General features: G+C 48.6%; 1 protein-coding gene across 7 annotated transcripts in view; it reads left to right on the top strand.

Moving 5' to 3' along the window:
* The first annotated feature begins 10,137 nt into the window (after positions 1-10,137).
* PDLIM5 (PDZ and LIM domain 5) overlaps positions 10,138-17,388 on the top strand; it is a 111,953-nt gene continuing 104,702 nt past the window's right edge. For 2 of the 7 annotated variants that reach the window (XM_062574200.1, XM_062574198.1), the window contains exons 1-2: positions 11,608-11,629; positions 12,406-12,541. In XM_062574200.1, coding sequence (XP_062430184.1) covers positions 12,446-12,541 — 96 coding nt within the window. In that variant the 5' untranslated portion in view covers positions 11,608-11,629; positions 12,406-12,445. Of the gene's footprint in view, positions 10,216-11,550; positions 11,630-12,405; positions 12,542-17,388 lie in introns of those variants that run through there. The other 5 variants (XM_062574203.1, XM_062574204.1, XM_062574199.1 and 2 more) reach the window with 4 other exon arrangements.

The raw sequence follows: 17,388 nt of genomic DNA, 5'->3' as shown, positions 1-17,388 counted from the left end.
TGTGTCCAAATGAATGTGCAAACCAGCAAACAGAGAATCCCACCCCCTGTCTACACACGGTCTTAGATCAAGAATCAAAACTACCTCCAGCGTCTATATAAATAGAATTGCATATAAAATCCCGACAATGTTAGCTTGCACAAATTGTGTACGCCAATCATTCTAAAAATTCTTTCCAAGCAAGCAAATCCTCCATAAATCTAAGAGATAATCAAATACAATGTCTTGTGGTCACTTTACACCTTCAGTGACCCCATCAAAGCATGCTAGGGCTTTGCCAAAATCCATGACTCTGTTTGCAAACCTTAGCTGTTCCAGACAGTTGTGCACCTGATGCAATGTTACTGTATTAAAATTATTGCTTATGTTAGTTCCTTCTTTTTATTTAGCCAGGGTCAAGCTAGGTTTCCAGCCAATGGAATAAAACTTAATATGAAGAAAGGTCACTACTGTAATGATGCATCTTTTATCCTGTCCTCAACTAGAGAAATTGATACTTCCCGAAGATTGGGGGAAGGGGGAAAAGTCATAAAGTAATAAATTATTCCCAATATTTAAATGCTACAAGGATTATGCTCAATATTACGAGTTTTTAAGACAAAATACACACATAAAATTATTCAAGGCCATTTTCTTCTGAAAATAGCTGTCCTCTAAAACTGAAGAACACATATAAAGGGTAAGTGTGTATTTATTAGTCCTGTTAAGGGATACAATAGGTTCTAGTTTTATGGAGGTTTTTGCTGAAGCATACAGAACCTTACAAGGCATTTGCCAGACTTTTTGTCTCCAGCTTAACAATTACTATTCACCACCGTACAACCGCAAGGGAAGTTGCAAGACTGTGTGAAAAGAGGCAGCCCCCGGTTTGCTCCTAGAGAACGAGCCCACGTCACAGCCGGCGGTAAGCACTGACTCTTCGCTGGTCTCAGCAGATGAACCAAAATGTTCAGCAGAGAGCTCTCTAGGGCAGGAGGGACCAAATCACGGTGCGCTGGCTGCACCCGGGCATCAAGAGGTTGGCCAGAGATCCCTAACGCTGCGGGCTGAACTCAAGCTGCTACAGCATCTATACTTAGGTTTAGACTTCTTTTTCAGGAGTTGGCAGTGGGGATCTAACCGTGCTCCAGCGGGTAGAGATGTCACGATACGTTTTCTCAAAGCTTGATTTATCCCACAGCAAGACTCGTTGTGTTTCAAGGACTTGTTCACCACTTTCCCACACTGCTCGTGTTTTCATAAACAGCTCCAACACCATCTTAAAATTAAAAATCACTTCTTCCAGCTACCCTGAAGTTTCTTCCAAATTTCAGGCCCCTGATCACTGCACGGCTTCTAATTCCCAGTCTTAATTTATTCCAGTCTTCCTCTCAGTTGAGAACAACCCCCTAATTATTTATCATCAAAATAAATAAAGAAAGAAAGAAGCGATAAATATATTACCTATCTGCATTAACAGTGTCTACAGTTTCATGCAACAGTTTCAGTTTCAAAACTTACCCTAAGTTCCCACCACCTGAGACTTCTCTTTTTAAAACTGTTGCAAAGACTTGTCCGTTTCTTTGACCTTTCCTGACTGGGCATTTCTTAGGGTTTTTTTTCCCACAGTCATCCCCGTTTCCTGCAGTTTAATTAATAGCTTCCCATGTAGTACCGTATCTGATGCTTTCCAGAAGCGCAGAGGGATCAAACCTGCTTCGTCTGCATGGCCTTGCAGCTCAGCTCTCCTGTCTGGGCGAGCTGTGAAGCTTGTCCTACAGCACCTGTCCTCAGCAAACATATTAAATCTTGCACTATTTTTCACTCACGTCCATCTCCTGCTCCTTTGTATCAAAAGCTGCGTACCTCTGGGCTCACGTATAGCTGTTCAGCTGCATTTTCTCTTTTCCACCCGATTTTACTGACACCTCCTCGGATGACAGCTCGACACCCCCACCTGCTAGAGATGCCCGCGGTTTTGCGTGATCTCGGATCCGCGTGCCCGTCTCGCCCAGGGCCGCTTCAGCCTAAGCAAGCGGTCGCAGCGGCCGGGGGGACCTGCCGCAGCCCGGGAGGCCGAGGCGTGTTGGGCAGGGGTCGAGGCGCTCCCGATGCAGCCGTTCTCCAGGAAACGCCTCGCGACGTCGCCAGAAGGTGCCAGCTGCGCAGATGGGCTGCCCGAAAAGTCAAAGAAAGATCAGCGAGGCCTCTGTTTTCTTGCAACCAGCTCCTCTCATCCTTTTCCCTCCCCCCTCCCTAAACGCAGCAGTTTTGAGATGATAGTTTTGAGTAGGCTGCTCTTAGCACAGATTCAGGCTTGTTTATAGGAAGTGTTTTATGATACATATCTATTGCATGCACAATATGTTATTTTTCTTCCATCTATGAGTTTTTACCTCTGCCCTTCCTGTCAGCCAAACGGAGATAACTGGGTCTGGACTTTTAAATTTTATGAGTGGAGAGGGAAGGCAGAGGGGGAAGAAGCAGCAAACTGTTTTGTAAAAAGCTTCTGGGCTAGAGCCATGCTTTTGTTTGGGAAAAAAAAAAAACCCAAATGTCGCTATGGACCCGATGACTGTTAGTGTTAAAAGTAACATGATGATGGTGAATCGGTGAGTGGGCCCAAGTTATAGGTCATACACAAGCACTGAGGCATTAGAGCACTTGCTGAGCCCTGCGTCAGCCCTACCCTGCCCGCAAAAGCGAAGTGAAGCTCTTCCCATAGCTGCTTGCGCTGCCCCGGCTTGTGCGGATCCTGCAGCCGCGAGGCCAGCGAGGTCCGCGGGCTACGGGGCTGCTGCGGGGCTGCAAGCCGTATGAGGTAATACCAAAATATCCCATTCACTGCCGGGGACCCCAGCCTTGGCCCTTGTCCAGCCGCGCTGCAAACTTGTAAAACCGATGGATCGGTTTCCCAAGGGTCTTTATTACCGAGAGCTCTTCGACTCCTCAGCAACTGCAACTGCCCTGTAAAATATTCGGAGCATCCGAGATGGTTAAAATAAGCTTATGGTTAGTGTTCCCTGGGGGCTTGGGCCCATCTTCTTTTCCCGGCATCTCCTTTCTGTCGTACTCAGCACAGGACAGTTGCATGCAAGCCTCTTAGGGATAATCTCTGTCAACAGGAGGAAGCCACTTTTGAAAGAAATTTAGTGCCACTGCTCCCTCAGCGGCAGAAAACGCCGCTTAGCCATCGTGATAAATGCATGCAAGTGCGTTCCAGGTTGGTCTGCTGTACCTCGGACTCTGGGCTGATTTGGATCTGGTGCCAAAACGCTTATTTGCCAGCATGAATTTGTGCTTAATTGAGTTTCAAACATAATTCTGGCAAAAAGGATGAGTTCAGCTTTATAGGACTCTGTTAGTTTGACTCTTTTTTTTAATTATATAAAATCCAAGCCTCTGCGTACCTCATGTCTCTAAGCTCTTCTGCTTTGCTGTCCATGTCCCTCCCTGTAGCACAGGCAATGGACTGCAGACTGAAGCAATCGCCTGTTTTGCAGAGCACAGACCAGATTTGATAGATATGTTGCCTTTACATACGGGAGACAATATTCATTTTATACAAAAATGGGTTGCTTTTAGTGTAGTTTTGGCCCTCTCGTTCCCGGCATCCCTGGCTGCCCTCTTAACACATCATCAACCCTGCTCTCCGCCGCTGCCTTCGCACTGGGGACAGGTAAGGTGACGGTTCCCCATGTCCTTGCGTTAGCCACCTCCTTCCAGGGGTTGGGCACGCCGGCTGAAGGCCCAGAAACCTCCTGCAGCAGGTGGATGTCCAAATTCCTCCTCGGCAAGCTGGGGCAGGCACGGCGGCGGGAGCTCCAGCTTGCACCCAGTGCCCCCACCACCCTGCGTTCACCAACATTTTCCAGCTCTAAAAAGTTCTAGCAGCTCTCTGCTTTTGTATTTTCAGACCAGAGATGAGTTTAGAGGCAATGGGTGTTGGCTTTTCTCTCTTTGCCTCCTCCCACTTTCTTCTTTTTTTTTCTTCTTCCTTTCTCTGATTTCCTAATTGCTGCTTTCACAAGTCTCCAAAGCAGTTTATATTGCGAAGCACAGACACTGCTGCCACTCTTGTGCAACCGGAGTCGTGCGTTGGAAGTACGCCATGCCAGAGAGGATGAGTCCCCTCCCCACTCCCGTCACTCTCACATTTTCTTCTAAAATACAAGTTTAGAGCACTAGGGGAGTTGTATTGCTGTGTATCGGAGCATCGTTGTCACATGCCAAGAAGGAAGCGCAGGCCAGTGCCGGGCTGCCATGCTGCAGATGCTCCGTGTCCCTCCGAAGTCCTGCCAGCTCCTGTTCATCCCTGGGCTGACTGTTCTGGTTAGGAGTCCCACACCCGGCGCTGCGCAGGAGCCGTGGGCTGTACGAGGCAGCCCGTCAAGGCCGGGTGCAGTAGGTCCCACTCTGCTCACAGTCGGTCAAGTTGTTCCTCCTCCGTGGGAACTGGCTGACGTGCTTTTCCATAGGTGGATCTGCTAAACACGTTCGTAGGAAATAACCCAGATACCCGTAATTTTGATTTATCCAGGTTAGGTCGACGCGTTCCCTGATAGGAAAGCGTAGGTGAGAAATGTCTGCCTCTGCACAACAGCTTTTTTTTTTTTTTTCCCCTTGTGTAAGAGAAGTTTGTTTCTTTTTTTTTTTAACTTTGCCTTACCAAATCTAAAAAATGTCTAAAATACAGTTCCCCTGTCTTTTTGTTCCCAGTCTTGCTTTGTAAGTGACTGCCATTGCAGGCACTCAATTCCCTGCATCTGCTGCTTTCCAACATCAGTATTATAATGTCTTGTATTTAAGATGTGGTGAGATTTTCTATATGTCCTAGTACTACCTCCCCCTGTTTCCTTTTTTTCCCTTAAACCTTTCTAAGGAAAGGCAGAAAGGACAGGTACTTAATAGAGTACGGTTTGGGGGGGCTTGTTTGTTCTTTTTTAAGTCTCGGACTTGTTCCTGCTTAACACTTCTATCAGTGAGTTAGACACAGAGAGCACCCGTCTGCTGATGAAATCTGTGGATGGCAAAAGGTTGGCAGGCATTGCCAGCAGAAAGGAGAACAACAGCTTTATGGAAAAGTGGATGAAATTAAATTCAGGAACCTAAGCGCCAAAAGCATGCACCTGGGCTTTGCTGTCAGCAGTTGCCGCTAGTCTCTGAGGAGGCAGAAGTTGAAGCGGGTGGAGGAGTAGATAGTCCTGATTCAGCGGGTCAACACCACGGCAGCTCTGCATCAGCAGCACGATTTTCCTTTGGGGAAGAAGGAAATGTCCTCCTGGGATATGCCAGGCACCGTGTTTCCAGGAGAGGCGTTTACAGAAGACGACACCGCTAAGGTGTCCTCGGGAGGCTATACATGATTTTGATGTCTCGTGTCCAAGGAAAAACCGAACCCGAACAGGTGTAAAGGGAGGCTACTGAGATCATGGGCAGTGCCACCAGACAGGGGCGAGGCCGACTCCTTTGGCCTAGCGAAAGGGAGGTTGGCAGGGGGTACGGTTTCCAGCTAAAAATAAACAGGAGTCAAACAGCCCTGAGAGAGAAGGGCTTTTTAAATCCGTCTGTGACTGAGCGTAGCCTGGAAATAAGGCTCCCAGGCATCAGAACGGACGGGCCCCAGGACAGCCTCCTGGTGGGAGCAGCTGGTGGGGCAAAACGAGGCACGAGCGTTTCCGAGGGGGGTTTTTTTTTGACTGGGGCGGCAGGCTGCAGCTACCTGGGGCAGGACACGCTTGGGCACGGTGACACGTCGCACTTCTTGCGGCTTCGCTTGCAACGCCAGCAACGACAAGCAGCGGGGGAGGGCAGATATCATTTTAACGTAATTCCCATGGGAATATACCACCGGTACCACTTCTTAAAATGTATAAACATCAGCTCCTCTTTTTTTTTTTTTTTTTTCTTTTTTCCTCTCCATTCCCCTTTGACAGTAAGGATTAGATGTAGTTTATTTACTGTGGGAATAGCTATAAGTTGCTCCAGTGTTTTTTGTGGGCAGCAGCTAAACATAAGATCTTTTTGATATGTTCTCAGATCTCACTATGCACACAGTTGGTTTCAGTTTTTTTCCGGAGAAATACAGCTTTAGGGCTGGTTGCAAAGGCCTAGGGAGGCTTCTCTACATCTTCTTCTTTTTTTCCTTTTTTATTTTTTTTCCTTTGGATTTACCTAAATAGTTATAAAATCCAGTTGAACTAAGTCAATGCACCATGCAAGCTATATTGATTTTGTTTGTTTGTTTTTTAGTTTGCTTCTGTACATTGATAAATGTATTGTCAGAGCTGCTGGTACAGCAGAATTTCTCTAGTTTGGACTACATTTGTTTTTATTTTGCTTCACTTACCTGGATGCAAAAAAAAAAAAAAAATCACACGCAGATTTGAATGAAGTGCTTTGACACACCGAAGGCGGCACAGCCCCGATAAAAGGCTGTATATGGTAGTGCTTGCCTGCATTACTGATGTCGGTATGAATACTAATAATTTTGTGACCACTCCGGCGTCCATCCAGCCCAGCTCCCTCCCTCTCTAAGGCAGTGCATTACACGAAAGCTTAGAGGTGAAGCCACGTCTCCTCTCCCACGACACTAATTAATATAAATAAATAACCGCAAGGATCGCTCCCAAGGTTTTGGTGTTTACCTGCCAAGCCCTAAGTAATTGGCGCTGACGGTGGAAGTCAAATGTAGCTTGAAGGCACCGCTCAGCAAGCCCTTCCTCTGCAATTAAACCTCACCGGCCCCCAGCTTTCCGCACACACCGTTCCCGCTCGCTCGGGGAGAGGATGCTCGAGGAAGCAGCAGGAAAGCAGATGGAAGCAGCTGAGCGGCCCGGGTGAGCGACCGCGCTTCGGCCGTGCGTCGGCAGAGCCGCTGCGAGGCGGTCGAGCCGTAAGCCACGTTCCTTTCCTTCGTTTACAAAATTCACCCGAATTGGAGTGTTATAATAGTAAGTATCGCTTTTCCTGTAAAAAGGAATGCATTTTTTTCAAGAAAATTCAAAGAAGCGCTGGTGAAGAAGAACTCGGGATGCAAAGATGCCCCTAAATCCCTTTATAACCTGGGGAGCCTTAGCGGCTAGCCCGCTGCAGAGGGAAGAGCCGTGCTGTTAACAGCGTCTTAACCCAGGGAAAAAGTCACAAGCCTGAAAACCGGAATGACCAGCAGCATCGCGAGTGCGCTGCACGCAGCAGAGGCCTGCGGCTGCAGAAACTAAAAACGGTAATGCCAGAAGAATGTGTTGATGAGAGGTGAAGATGCTGGCACTCCAGAGGTATCTTTCCAAAACAAGGACAGGAAAAGGGGGAGGAAAAAAAAATAGAAGAAGTAAAGTGCTTCTGTGACACCAGTTCTAAGCAGTTTAGGATTCAGCTCAAGAATAGTAGCTCAGGAATAAAATCTGCCGTGTGTCTCTGTCAAAAGCTTATTTTGGCCTCTTGTTTCTGAGAAATGCTTGGAACATGTCTATTTTTTTTTTCGCTGTTTGCCCAGAGAGTTATCTCGGAATTGGTAGGCTGCAGACAATATTCACATTAACGGCCTCAGAGAGCAGATATTACTTGGCGCTGAGCTGCAGCCACGTGCGAGCTGTAAGCGCTTGCCCTAACCTTACCTCCCAAAGAAAAGCAAAAGCGAAAGTACCAGAGCTCGGGGGTTCAGTGTCGCGGCGTGTAGGAAGCTAGTGTTGGGTTGACTACCCTCTAATTAATAATTGTTTTATTATGCACTGTTAATCTGTTCACAATTTATGCACTATTTTTTTTTTCCAACGGCTTGCTGGATTTCACAACCGCAGGTGATTTTCCCGCTGTGTTGGAGCTCTGTGGTGCCCGGTCTCTGGCACCTAGGGCATTTCGCTGGCATTTAAACAGGGCTGAAGCCTAGGTACATTGGAGACAGGCTGTATCCGCAAGGCTAGCTGACTACTGCGTTTGGTTAACTCCCAGACTTCCTCCTTCCGCGCCCAGGAGGAAAAATGCAAGCTCTGTCTGAAATACTGTCAGGGCAGGAAGAATAGGGCAGTTGTTGTAATTCTTCTGGCTGATACCAAGGTTTCCCCTCAACATATCCGCTATGTCATTTTTCAGCCCTAAAATGAAAAGCATTCTCCAAGAGAAGAGAGGCATTCGACAAGTGACCAAGAGCGGAGAGCTCTCCAGCTAGTGAGTTGTCTCTAATTTCCTTGCCTAGGCTCTAGAGGCCACATTTCCCTGGTGCAAAATGGATTTTTTTGTCCCAAACTGACCATGCTGCAGCTGGGTGGTGGTGATGATAGACAGCCTTGAGCTGGGAGCTGCGTTGGTTGGGGGCAAGGGGCAGGTATGGAGCACAGCGGCAAAGTGCCTCCAGTGTCACCACAGTGCCACTACTCCTCAGCTTGCTACAGGGCCTATGAGCAAAAGCCCCTCTGCAAGTTTTCCTTTAGGGCTGATGGTTTAAAGTAGCGCAGACTTGAGATGATGCATGTTGAAATAACTCAAGCGAGCTATTCCTCTGCAAAGAAAAGCTGACGGCTTTTGGCAATCTAGAAGTAGAAAAGGAGTGATATATATGTGTGCGTGTGTGTGTGTGTATATGTATGTGTATGTGTATATATATATATATATATATATATATATATGTCTATTTTCATTAATGTGGCTAGCTGGAATTCTTAGTCTAAGCACGCAGACAGGCCTGCAGACTGGTGAACTGAGAGCAGCTTCTGACCCAACCGGCCGGTGCCGGGACGGCCTGACCTTGGAGGCGTCCTGTGAGCCGTACCAGGGAGCGGGATCCTGGAGCCTTCTCCAATGAATAAAACAGCATGCGAACGACCTCGGGCCCTTGTGACACAATGAAAAGTCACTGCGATGGGGAATTTTTACCTCCGTGAATTAAAATCATGTGAGAGAGTCTGGGCGTGTAACGGGGATTTTCAGTTTTGCTTGATTAGAGATACTTAATAGGAAAAGAGCAGAGTAAGGAAGGGCGGCTTCCAAGAGGGCGGCTCAGCTGCATTAGCCTGGGTTTTATATGTGAAAGGTGGGAGGAACCTCAAGCCTCACTTTTAGCTGTGAAAAAAACAGCTAAGCACGGCACTGAAGCGGTATCGCTTCGTCTCCCCCCGTTTCTCCGTCCCGAGAGGCGTCCGCGGTGCCGGCGGCCTGCTAAGCTGCTCTCGCAGCAGGCTCTGGGGTTGCCCGGCCGTCACCTCTGCGGTGAGCCGCTGTTCTGCTCGCAGGCAAACATCTCCCGTGACCCCTTCCACCCGCTCATCAAGCTGCACCTTAAACCCGGTTTGATTTCTCGCGCTCCCTCCGACGGCGAGGCCACGCGCGGGTCCCCGCCGTGCTGCACGCTCGGCCCCGCCGCTGCTGCGCGTGCAGAGGCGGCTGCGCTGCGCCGCGCGCCGGGGCGGGTTGTGCAAGGGGCGTGCTGCACACTGGGGCCTGCTGTACACCAGGGGTGTGTTGCACACAGGGGGCGTGCTGCACACTGGGGCGTGCTGCACACCAGGGGCGTGTTGCACATGGGGGGGGGTGTTGCACACTGGGGTGTGTTGCACACTGGGTCTGTGTTGCACACCGGGGCGTGCTGCACACTGGGGCATGCTGCACACCAGGGGCGTGCTGCATACCTGGGGCAGGTTGCACACCGGGGCGTGTTGCACGTCAGGGCCGTGTTGCACACTGGGAGGCGTGTTGCACACCAGGGTGTGTTGCACACGGGGGATGTGTGTTGCACACCGGGCATGTTGCACACCTGGGGTGTGTGGCTGAGTCGTGCAGCAGGGTGCATTGTGCAGCCGGGTGCACGTTCTCACCCCCCTCCACCCCCCCAGCTCCGGGCAGCAGTGGGCCCAAAGGTACCGGGCGGGTGGTGGGGGCTCGCACCCCGGCCCGGCCCGGCCCGGCCCAGCAGCGGGGGGGGGGGCACGGGCAGCCCGGGCACTGCTTCCTCTCCCCTCCCGCCTTGCATTTTGCAGGTGCGCTTTTTTGGTAGGAGGAGGGGGTGGAAATAATGATAATTTTAAAAAGGTGAGTGTGCATTTCCCTTTTTTTTTTTTAAAAAAAAAAAAAAAAAAAAAAAAAAAAAGGGGAAGAAAGAAAATTGGGCCGGGCCGGGCCGGGGGAGGAGCGGCGGCGGCGGCGGCGGAAGTGCCACAAGAGCGGCGGGGCCGGGCCGCCGGCGGGCAGTCGCGCCGCGGGTGTCCTGGCCGCCCCGCTCCGCGCCCTGCGCCGCGCCGTGGGGTAAGTGCCGGCCGCGCGGGGGACCGCGCGCCCCGTGGGGTGCTGCTTTATTTTATTTTTATTTTATTATTTTTATTTATTTTATTTTTATTTTTTAAAATTTTTTTAATTTTTTTTTAAATTTTTTCCCCGCTTTTTTTTCCCCCACAGGGGTGCGGCATACCCTGTGCCGGCGGGGTGTGGGGGGCTCCGGGACTGTGCGGTGCTGTGCGTGGGGGAGGAGGGGGTGGGGGGGGTGTCCTGGCCCGACGCGGCGGTGAGGGGCGCTCGGGGCGCCTGCGGGGCTCCCCCGGCTTGCGGTACCTGCACTTAGGCGTTGCTCTGATATATGGCTTAAAATACGCGTTCAGGGTAATGGTGAAGCCGCCGGGTCAAGGCGGGGGGAGGAAGGGAAGGAAGAGGGGCGATGCTGGGGGGGTGATGCTTTTGATGCTTTTCCTTCGTACTTACTACTGCTGCTCAAAAAAAAAAAAAAAAAAAAAAAAGTGCTGTTTTCTAATATAATTTAGTCTTTTCCAGAATCTGTTGCTAGCTCTGTTTATTTACTTAGCTCTTTTTATTTGCTTTACTCGGCTTTTTCTATAAGGGATTTGGCGCGCAGGGCGCAGCGGCCCTCGCTGTAAGGAGCCCTCGCTGTAAGGAGCCCTCGCTGTAAGGAGCCCTCGCTGGGACTCCTTGGGGTCGGTGGGGCCGAGGAGGAGAAGCGTCCGCTGCGCCCGTTTCCCGGCTCGGCCGTTGACGGGACTCGCACGGGTGCGCTGGGGCGGTCCCCGGGGCCGGCGCTGCCCCTTCGCTAGGCGCCGGCGTGGAGCGGCCGCGGGGCAGGAGCTGCCCGGTCCCGAAGCGCGTTGTCCCGCCGGCGTTAGGTCGCTCCGCTTCGTGCCGGCAGCCCTGTTCCGCTTGGGCGGGCGGCTGCTGGCTCGGAGGAGGCTGCGCTGGGTTTGCCGTTTCGCTCGGAGACGAGTCTGGACAGCAGATCCCTCCGTGCGGGGTGAAGCCAGGAACGCGTGTCGCGGCCAGCTTTCCCGGGAAGCGCCTTGAAACGTGCTCCCGGCTCCCGTGGGAGCGGCGGAGCATCCCCGCGCGGGCCGCCGGCGGCCTCGGGAAAATCACGGAAAACCTCCCCCGTGGTGCGGGGGGGGGGGGGTCAGACCCCGCTGCGTGGCGCTCGGCGGTGTTTGCGGCACACGCGCTTCCACCTTAAATGTCAGCGTGCGCGTGTGGCATCTCCCTGTGCCTCGGTGTAGTCTTACAGCAGCGCGCACTAGTGCGTGCTTTGCCTGGCTTCAACCGTGTAAAAATAGAAGGTATCCGCTACCTAAGATGTCATTGTAATGTTACTTATCTGAGGTGAAACTGAAGCCCTTATCTTTGACGCTGAGCGGCAATTAAGTGCAGAGGTTGCCTTTTAAAGGTAATTTGTTGCCTGCATGTGTGGGGAGGGTGAGAGGGATGCTTGGCTTTTACATTTTTTTTTTCTTTTCCTTCCCCCAGTATTAGCATGTTGCTGTGAATTCAGTTCGAACTTAGTTTGCAGCTTTCATTTTGGGGTCGGTTTTAATTCCTGTTTTGTCTCTTGCATTGTTCTAGCCGTAGGAAATTAGGCTGTAAAAATAAAAACCTCACGGGCACTTTCTTTTCCTCTGATTAACATCTGAGTTGTGGTACTTTGACATAATTTTGAAACTGCCAAAACGTAATGTGTTTAGAAACAAGTTTTCAGCTGCTGACATGACAGCATGTGATACTCGTTTTGTTAAAGTGAGTGTGCCAGTGCTGATCTTTTCCATGCTTGGATTTAAGGGATACTGTCGATTCCTGCTTATCTCAGCATGGACACTTTTTTAAGATGAAGTTTTCTTCTGTCCCCACAGTATCTGGTTAGTCAGAAGTAACTGTCAAACGTGTTTATGCCTCTGATGAAATCTGAGTGTTTCAGCACCAGCGATTCAGAAAGTCATGGATCTGGGCTAGCAGTTCCCTAGTTGCTTGTTTCTTCCAAAGCTATGGAGGAAAACAATAAATGAGAATAAAAGCACAAATAGTGGCAGACCGTATCTTGATTTTTTTTTTTTGGCTGCTCTTGTACTGGAGAGAGCAACCCAGAAGAGGAAGGGAGGCCTCGGAAGGGGTCGGCGGTGCCGTCGGTCTTTACCGGCTCGAAGTTAAAACTCTCGCGCTCTTCCCTAGGCACCGTTTCTTTGGAGCGGCTCCCTGAACGTTTGACACCATGAGCAGCTACAGCGTGTCCCTGGTCGGCCCGGCTCCTTGGGGCTTCAGGCTGCAGGGCGGCAAGGACTTCAACATGCCGCTCTCCATCTCTCGGGTAAGCGCCTTCGCCTTTTCGCTGGCTCGTAGCGGGTAACCTGCAGCTCTCGGCCGTGAGCGTCGCTGCGAGCAGCGAATTACAGGTGCTGAGGCTCCGCTCGCCCCTTGGGGCGGAGGGCTGGGGGGAGAGGGGTTGAATGGGCACCCGGGGGGAAGGCGGTGCTGCGGTGGGAGGCTGTGCCCCCATCCGGCGCTCTGCAGCCCCGGTGGGAAGCGGTGGGCAAAACCACTGTGTTACTGGTGTTTATTCGGCAGCTCTTAGCAGTTTGAGGATCCCTTGGTGTCTGCTCTTGCAAATCCCCCTATTTACGAGAAAAAGGCATTTAAATGGCAGTAGCTAGTTGTAAATAGCTTTCTCGGGAGCGTTTTATGGAGTAGGTGGCTTTCAGCTGATGTTCAGAGGAACGCTTTGCAGAGCACGTCCTCTTAACCGGCAGTCTGCAGTCGGAGGGTTTGAGGAGCTAAGTCGAAACAAATGTGATCTTTGTACCCAGGCGCTGTGCAGCCAGTGTGTCCTGCTTCCAGTCTGCCTTTTCAGCAGAGAACTTCTTGTTTTGTTTGTTGGTTTGCGGGCCAAGTTTCAAAGCCTTCCTCAGGTGTTGGAAGCTCATTACATTCCTTATATATCGACAGACCTTGCAGTATTGACTATGTGGGACCATTGGAAACCCCTGAGTGAGGAAAGTGGCTTCTGATGCCCCTGTAGCCTAGCACCTTCAAATCTGACTTGTGCTGGGGAAGTATTTATGTACACATGACGCCTTCTCTGTTAGCAGCTTCTCCTCCCCCTCCTACGTATTGATGGGGTTTAGTGACAAAGATGAATTATCCTCTACACCTGTTAGGGCTGCAGAACTGATACTGCCCTGGGAGAGGGAGCAGGATGCTATTTGGGTGCATGCGTCACGGCAGTATTTTTAGCTAATTTCAACTGGCAGTTCAGACCCTGCCTGCTCGCTTAGGCTTAGCTGATCCTATTCACCTGCGGATTATGCTGGTGAAATCAAACCAGTCTGGCTCTGCAGAACTGGATGGAGAGCTGCAGAAATGCCTCTGTACAGATAAAATGCACATACCTGCTATGTGAACCAAAAAAAAAAAAAGTGGGGGAGATGCAGTTTATTCCCAAGTTCTGGGGATTTGTGAGCTAGGCTTATGCAATTTCTCATTCAGTAGCTGGTTACTCCTGCCCCAGTAAGGAGTTTGAACTGGGGGTGTGAATAGTGCACTTTAGATTTGATGATGAAAGGGCTTTCACAATAAGGAGGATTTACAAAATTAGAGGCTGTTGCCAATGTGAGGGTACTTGTGCATGGTAGTGAAGAAAAAATCAGTGCTGTAGGTGGTAAAACATAATAAACAGTGAATTTTAGGAAACAGTAGTAGTTTTTTAGAGGTTCTGCTGTCCTGGGGAGCTAGAGCACAGCTACTTTGTAAGCAGATTTTGTATCTAAGGCGCTCTAAAGAGGAAGCATTAAAGGCACATGTTGCAATTAGCCTGTACTGCTACTTTATCCCATGAATCGAGTCTGCCTGTGTGTGTGCGCGCTGTTCTGTGGAATAGCCTAAAGGAAATAGCCTGAATAGCTGCATATAAAAGCCTCCTCGGTTATGGGATTCCCTACTGACAGATGTCTGTGCCTTCAAGAGCAGAACATAGTGAAAGACAGGGACCACGGTGGTTTTAGGATCCTGATTTGTAAAGGGGGAGGGGGTGGGGGCACAATGTCTAGTTCACGTGTTATATCTCAGCGTAGTTCCTCTGCTGAACTGTTTCTTTTTATTTGCACTTAAGTGTATGTAAATATTAGACTGTCTGGTGCTCTCTCTTTTTTTTTTTTTTTTTTTTTTTTCCCTCTCCCTCCTTTGGATCAAGCAAGCGCTAGCTCTGGTATGCCAGTCCTGCGTTGGTCCGGGAGCTGGAAGAAGTCGGTGCTGTGTTCCTGGTATGCGAGAACAGCATGTCCCCTTCACCCCCGCCCCTTCTCTTCCTGATGAAGCACGAATGCCTTCCTGTGTCTGAAGGCTGCTAATTAAGTTATTCTAGCACAACGGTAATGAGGCAGCAGAATTATGTCCTTTGGCAAAGGAGGTGGTTTTATTTTCTTTTTTTTTTTTTTTGTCATCTTTTTTTTTTTTTTTTTTTCTTTCCGCTCTAGATGCTGAGGATGGATCCAGCTGCTTTGTTAAGGGCTAATTTCCGGCTTTAGTTTAGTTTCAACTCCTGAAAATTAAGTTAAAGTACAGTTTATGAAGTGCAGAAAATAAAGTGGTTTCTAAGACCATTTAACTGAAAAGCTAATCCTATTTACTAGTAGTCTCAACAGATTAAGACCTTGTATGGTAGCTCAAAGAAAGTTATTTATTTTTTTGTTATCATTCATGCAGTTTTGTTTAGAATACAGTTTAAATCCTCCTTTCCATAAGGCAGAACTAGTCAATTTGGTGCTCTTCAGCTGAAGCTCTTAACATTAATCAGTGTTCAGGTGTTCTAGGTTAGAATCAGTGCAGAAATATTTGTAACATTTGACTTTGTACAGTAGTATATTGTAGACTCTAGGCATAGCATTATGACCAATAGTAGGGTGAAGTGGTTCACTATTGTTGTGCTTTAAAATTGCTAAATATTGTTTATGCCTAAATACAACTGCACACATCCCTTATGTAGATATAGATAATCTTGGGGTTATGACTGTACAAATTAGTGGCATAAATCAGCAGGGCCAAATATGTGTGCAGTGCTTGTAGTCACGTATATTTGCGTGCAGCTAGACTGCAGCCAGGTGCACTGAAGGAATTAACCATTCCTTTAGTGACCTGGTGGAGGAAGCTCCCGAGGAGGCAGATGGTGGATCTCCACCTTCCACTAACGACAAACTACTAAGGTGTCTCAAGTCACCGCATGTAGCTCTACCGTAAGGGTCGTGGGTATTTAAATCTATGTGGCGCTTGTATAAGGAGAGATGGCGAAGGCTGGCTGGTCAGCCTGTGATGGAGAAGGTGGAAGTCACCGGAGCGGAGGTACGCAGGCTTAGGCTGCGCAGAGATGGTGGTCCCTCTTGTTCCTCAGGGCATTTTACGTTGACTGAAGGAATAGAGACAGCTGCTTCTTTTACACCCGTTTTGTGATGTAAAACTGAGAAACCAGAAGCCTTGAGCAAATAAAAACAAATTACCAAGAACTGGAGTTCGTGATGTGCTGGTAGCTGTTAAGCAGCTATTGCACGAAAGGAGTAAGATTCAAACTTTTTTTTTCCCATGGAAGAAAAAGCTTATTGCTTGTCCATCTGTCTGTAATATATGTAATTATGTGAACTGTTGGTTGTCATAATGAGATTGTCCCTGTGCAGATGAATTGATCACTTCTAAATCAACACAGACCACTAAATTGGTAGCTACTTAATAGGCACCTCCATCTCAAGCTTCAAATACCAGCCTCTGGTAGCTTTGTGGGACTGAAGGACCAATTGCAAAGCTTTGGATGTTGGTTACACCATCAGAATTGCACCGCAGACCTTCATTATGCCTCGGTTATTTACGTATTTGTGTCCAAATTTGGGTTCTGTTAAATGTCAGATGACATAATTATAGATGTGCAATATAGTGGCTTTTACAACAATGTTCATTTCTTCTTCAGACTTCACATTAATGTTATATTTGCATTACATTGTGGGAGTTGTGATTGCTCAATGCTTAGCTAATACAACTAGAATAAATTCAATAAGAATTGCTGCAACATTTGAATTAGCAAGAGTGCCGCACTCCGCAGAAGGAAACGAATAGCACTTGGTGACGTATTCATTACGTTGTGATGACCTGAGAGAGGTTTAGATGTTTGTCCTAAATGCAAGCTTGAAATGCTTTTTAGCATATCAAAATAGGAATTGAATTCTTGCAGTGAAAAGACATCTCTAAACACAGCTCGTCACTGTTATACGGTGGCATTTGCCGTCGGAAACAGGAAAAGTTTGAATAGTTTGAATAGTAATGAAGTCATTTATGGGCAATATATTCCCCCCCCCCCCCCCCCCCCCCGTGCAAGCACATAGGATCCTTTCCTGTGTTTACACGTGACCTTTTTGTTCAGCCTCAGGTGGCACCTGTAGCACAGCTTTCAGAACACTTTTTGGCTTTCTTCATCTGTGAGATTTTGGTGAAATGCTGTCATCTTGAAATGTTTGACTGATGGCTCTGTTTTTCTACCTGGAACTTTCTTCTGTGTTTTTCTGTATCTTCTTCCTGCTTGTTGGCCTTTCTGCCTTTACAAAAAGCGCCAGAGATAGCCCTATCTTCCTGCTGTTCTTCGGATTTCATGATTTCTTGTGTTTGACGGGTGTCTTTGCGTGAGACTCATGGTGTTAGAAACAGGAGTGAGAAGGTGGTAATGAATTTGTAAGCCCAGGGAGTAGATGGACAAGCAGCCCACCTGGGAGTAAACTAGGGAGTGAATTTGTGAGCACGTCAGCTGTTGCGCGTGAGCTGAAATTCTTCACACTGGTGTCAGCAGATCATTTTCAGAGGAGTTGTCTCCCTCTGCTCTCCCATTTTCCTTTCTTCCTGCCGGATACATACATGGTTACCTGCCAAAGTTGTTTGAGTACATGGAGCATGTATGGTGCATGCCCTCCCCCTCCACCTTTTTAACTAAGAAGTTTAGCTTTTTGTCCTTTTAATATTTGCAAATAAGCTATTCAGAATTCATTAACATCTGTGAAAATAAAAATTAATGAAAAAATAAAAAAGGAAAATAATGCTTTGCATAGACCTAGAGTATGTCAGGTTCTGTTGACTACTGGCCTCTTTCCCCTTTGCATGAATTGTTTTATTAAGCCGTATATATTATTC

Source organism: Rhea pennata, chromosome 4, assembly GCF_028389875.1.
Source record: "Rhea pennata isolate bPtePen1 chromosome 4, bPtePen1.pri, whole genome shotgun sequence".
NCBI lineage: Eukaryota > Metazoa > Chordata > Aves > Rheiformes > Rheidae > Rhea > Rhea pennata.
This window is presented reverse-complemented; position numbering and strand designations above follow the sequence as displayed.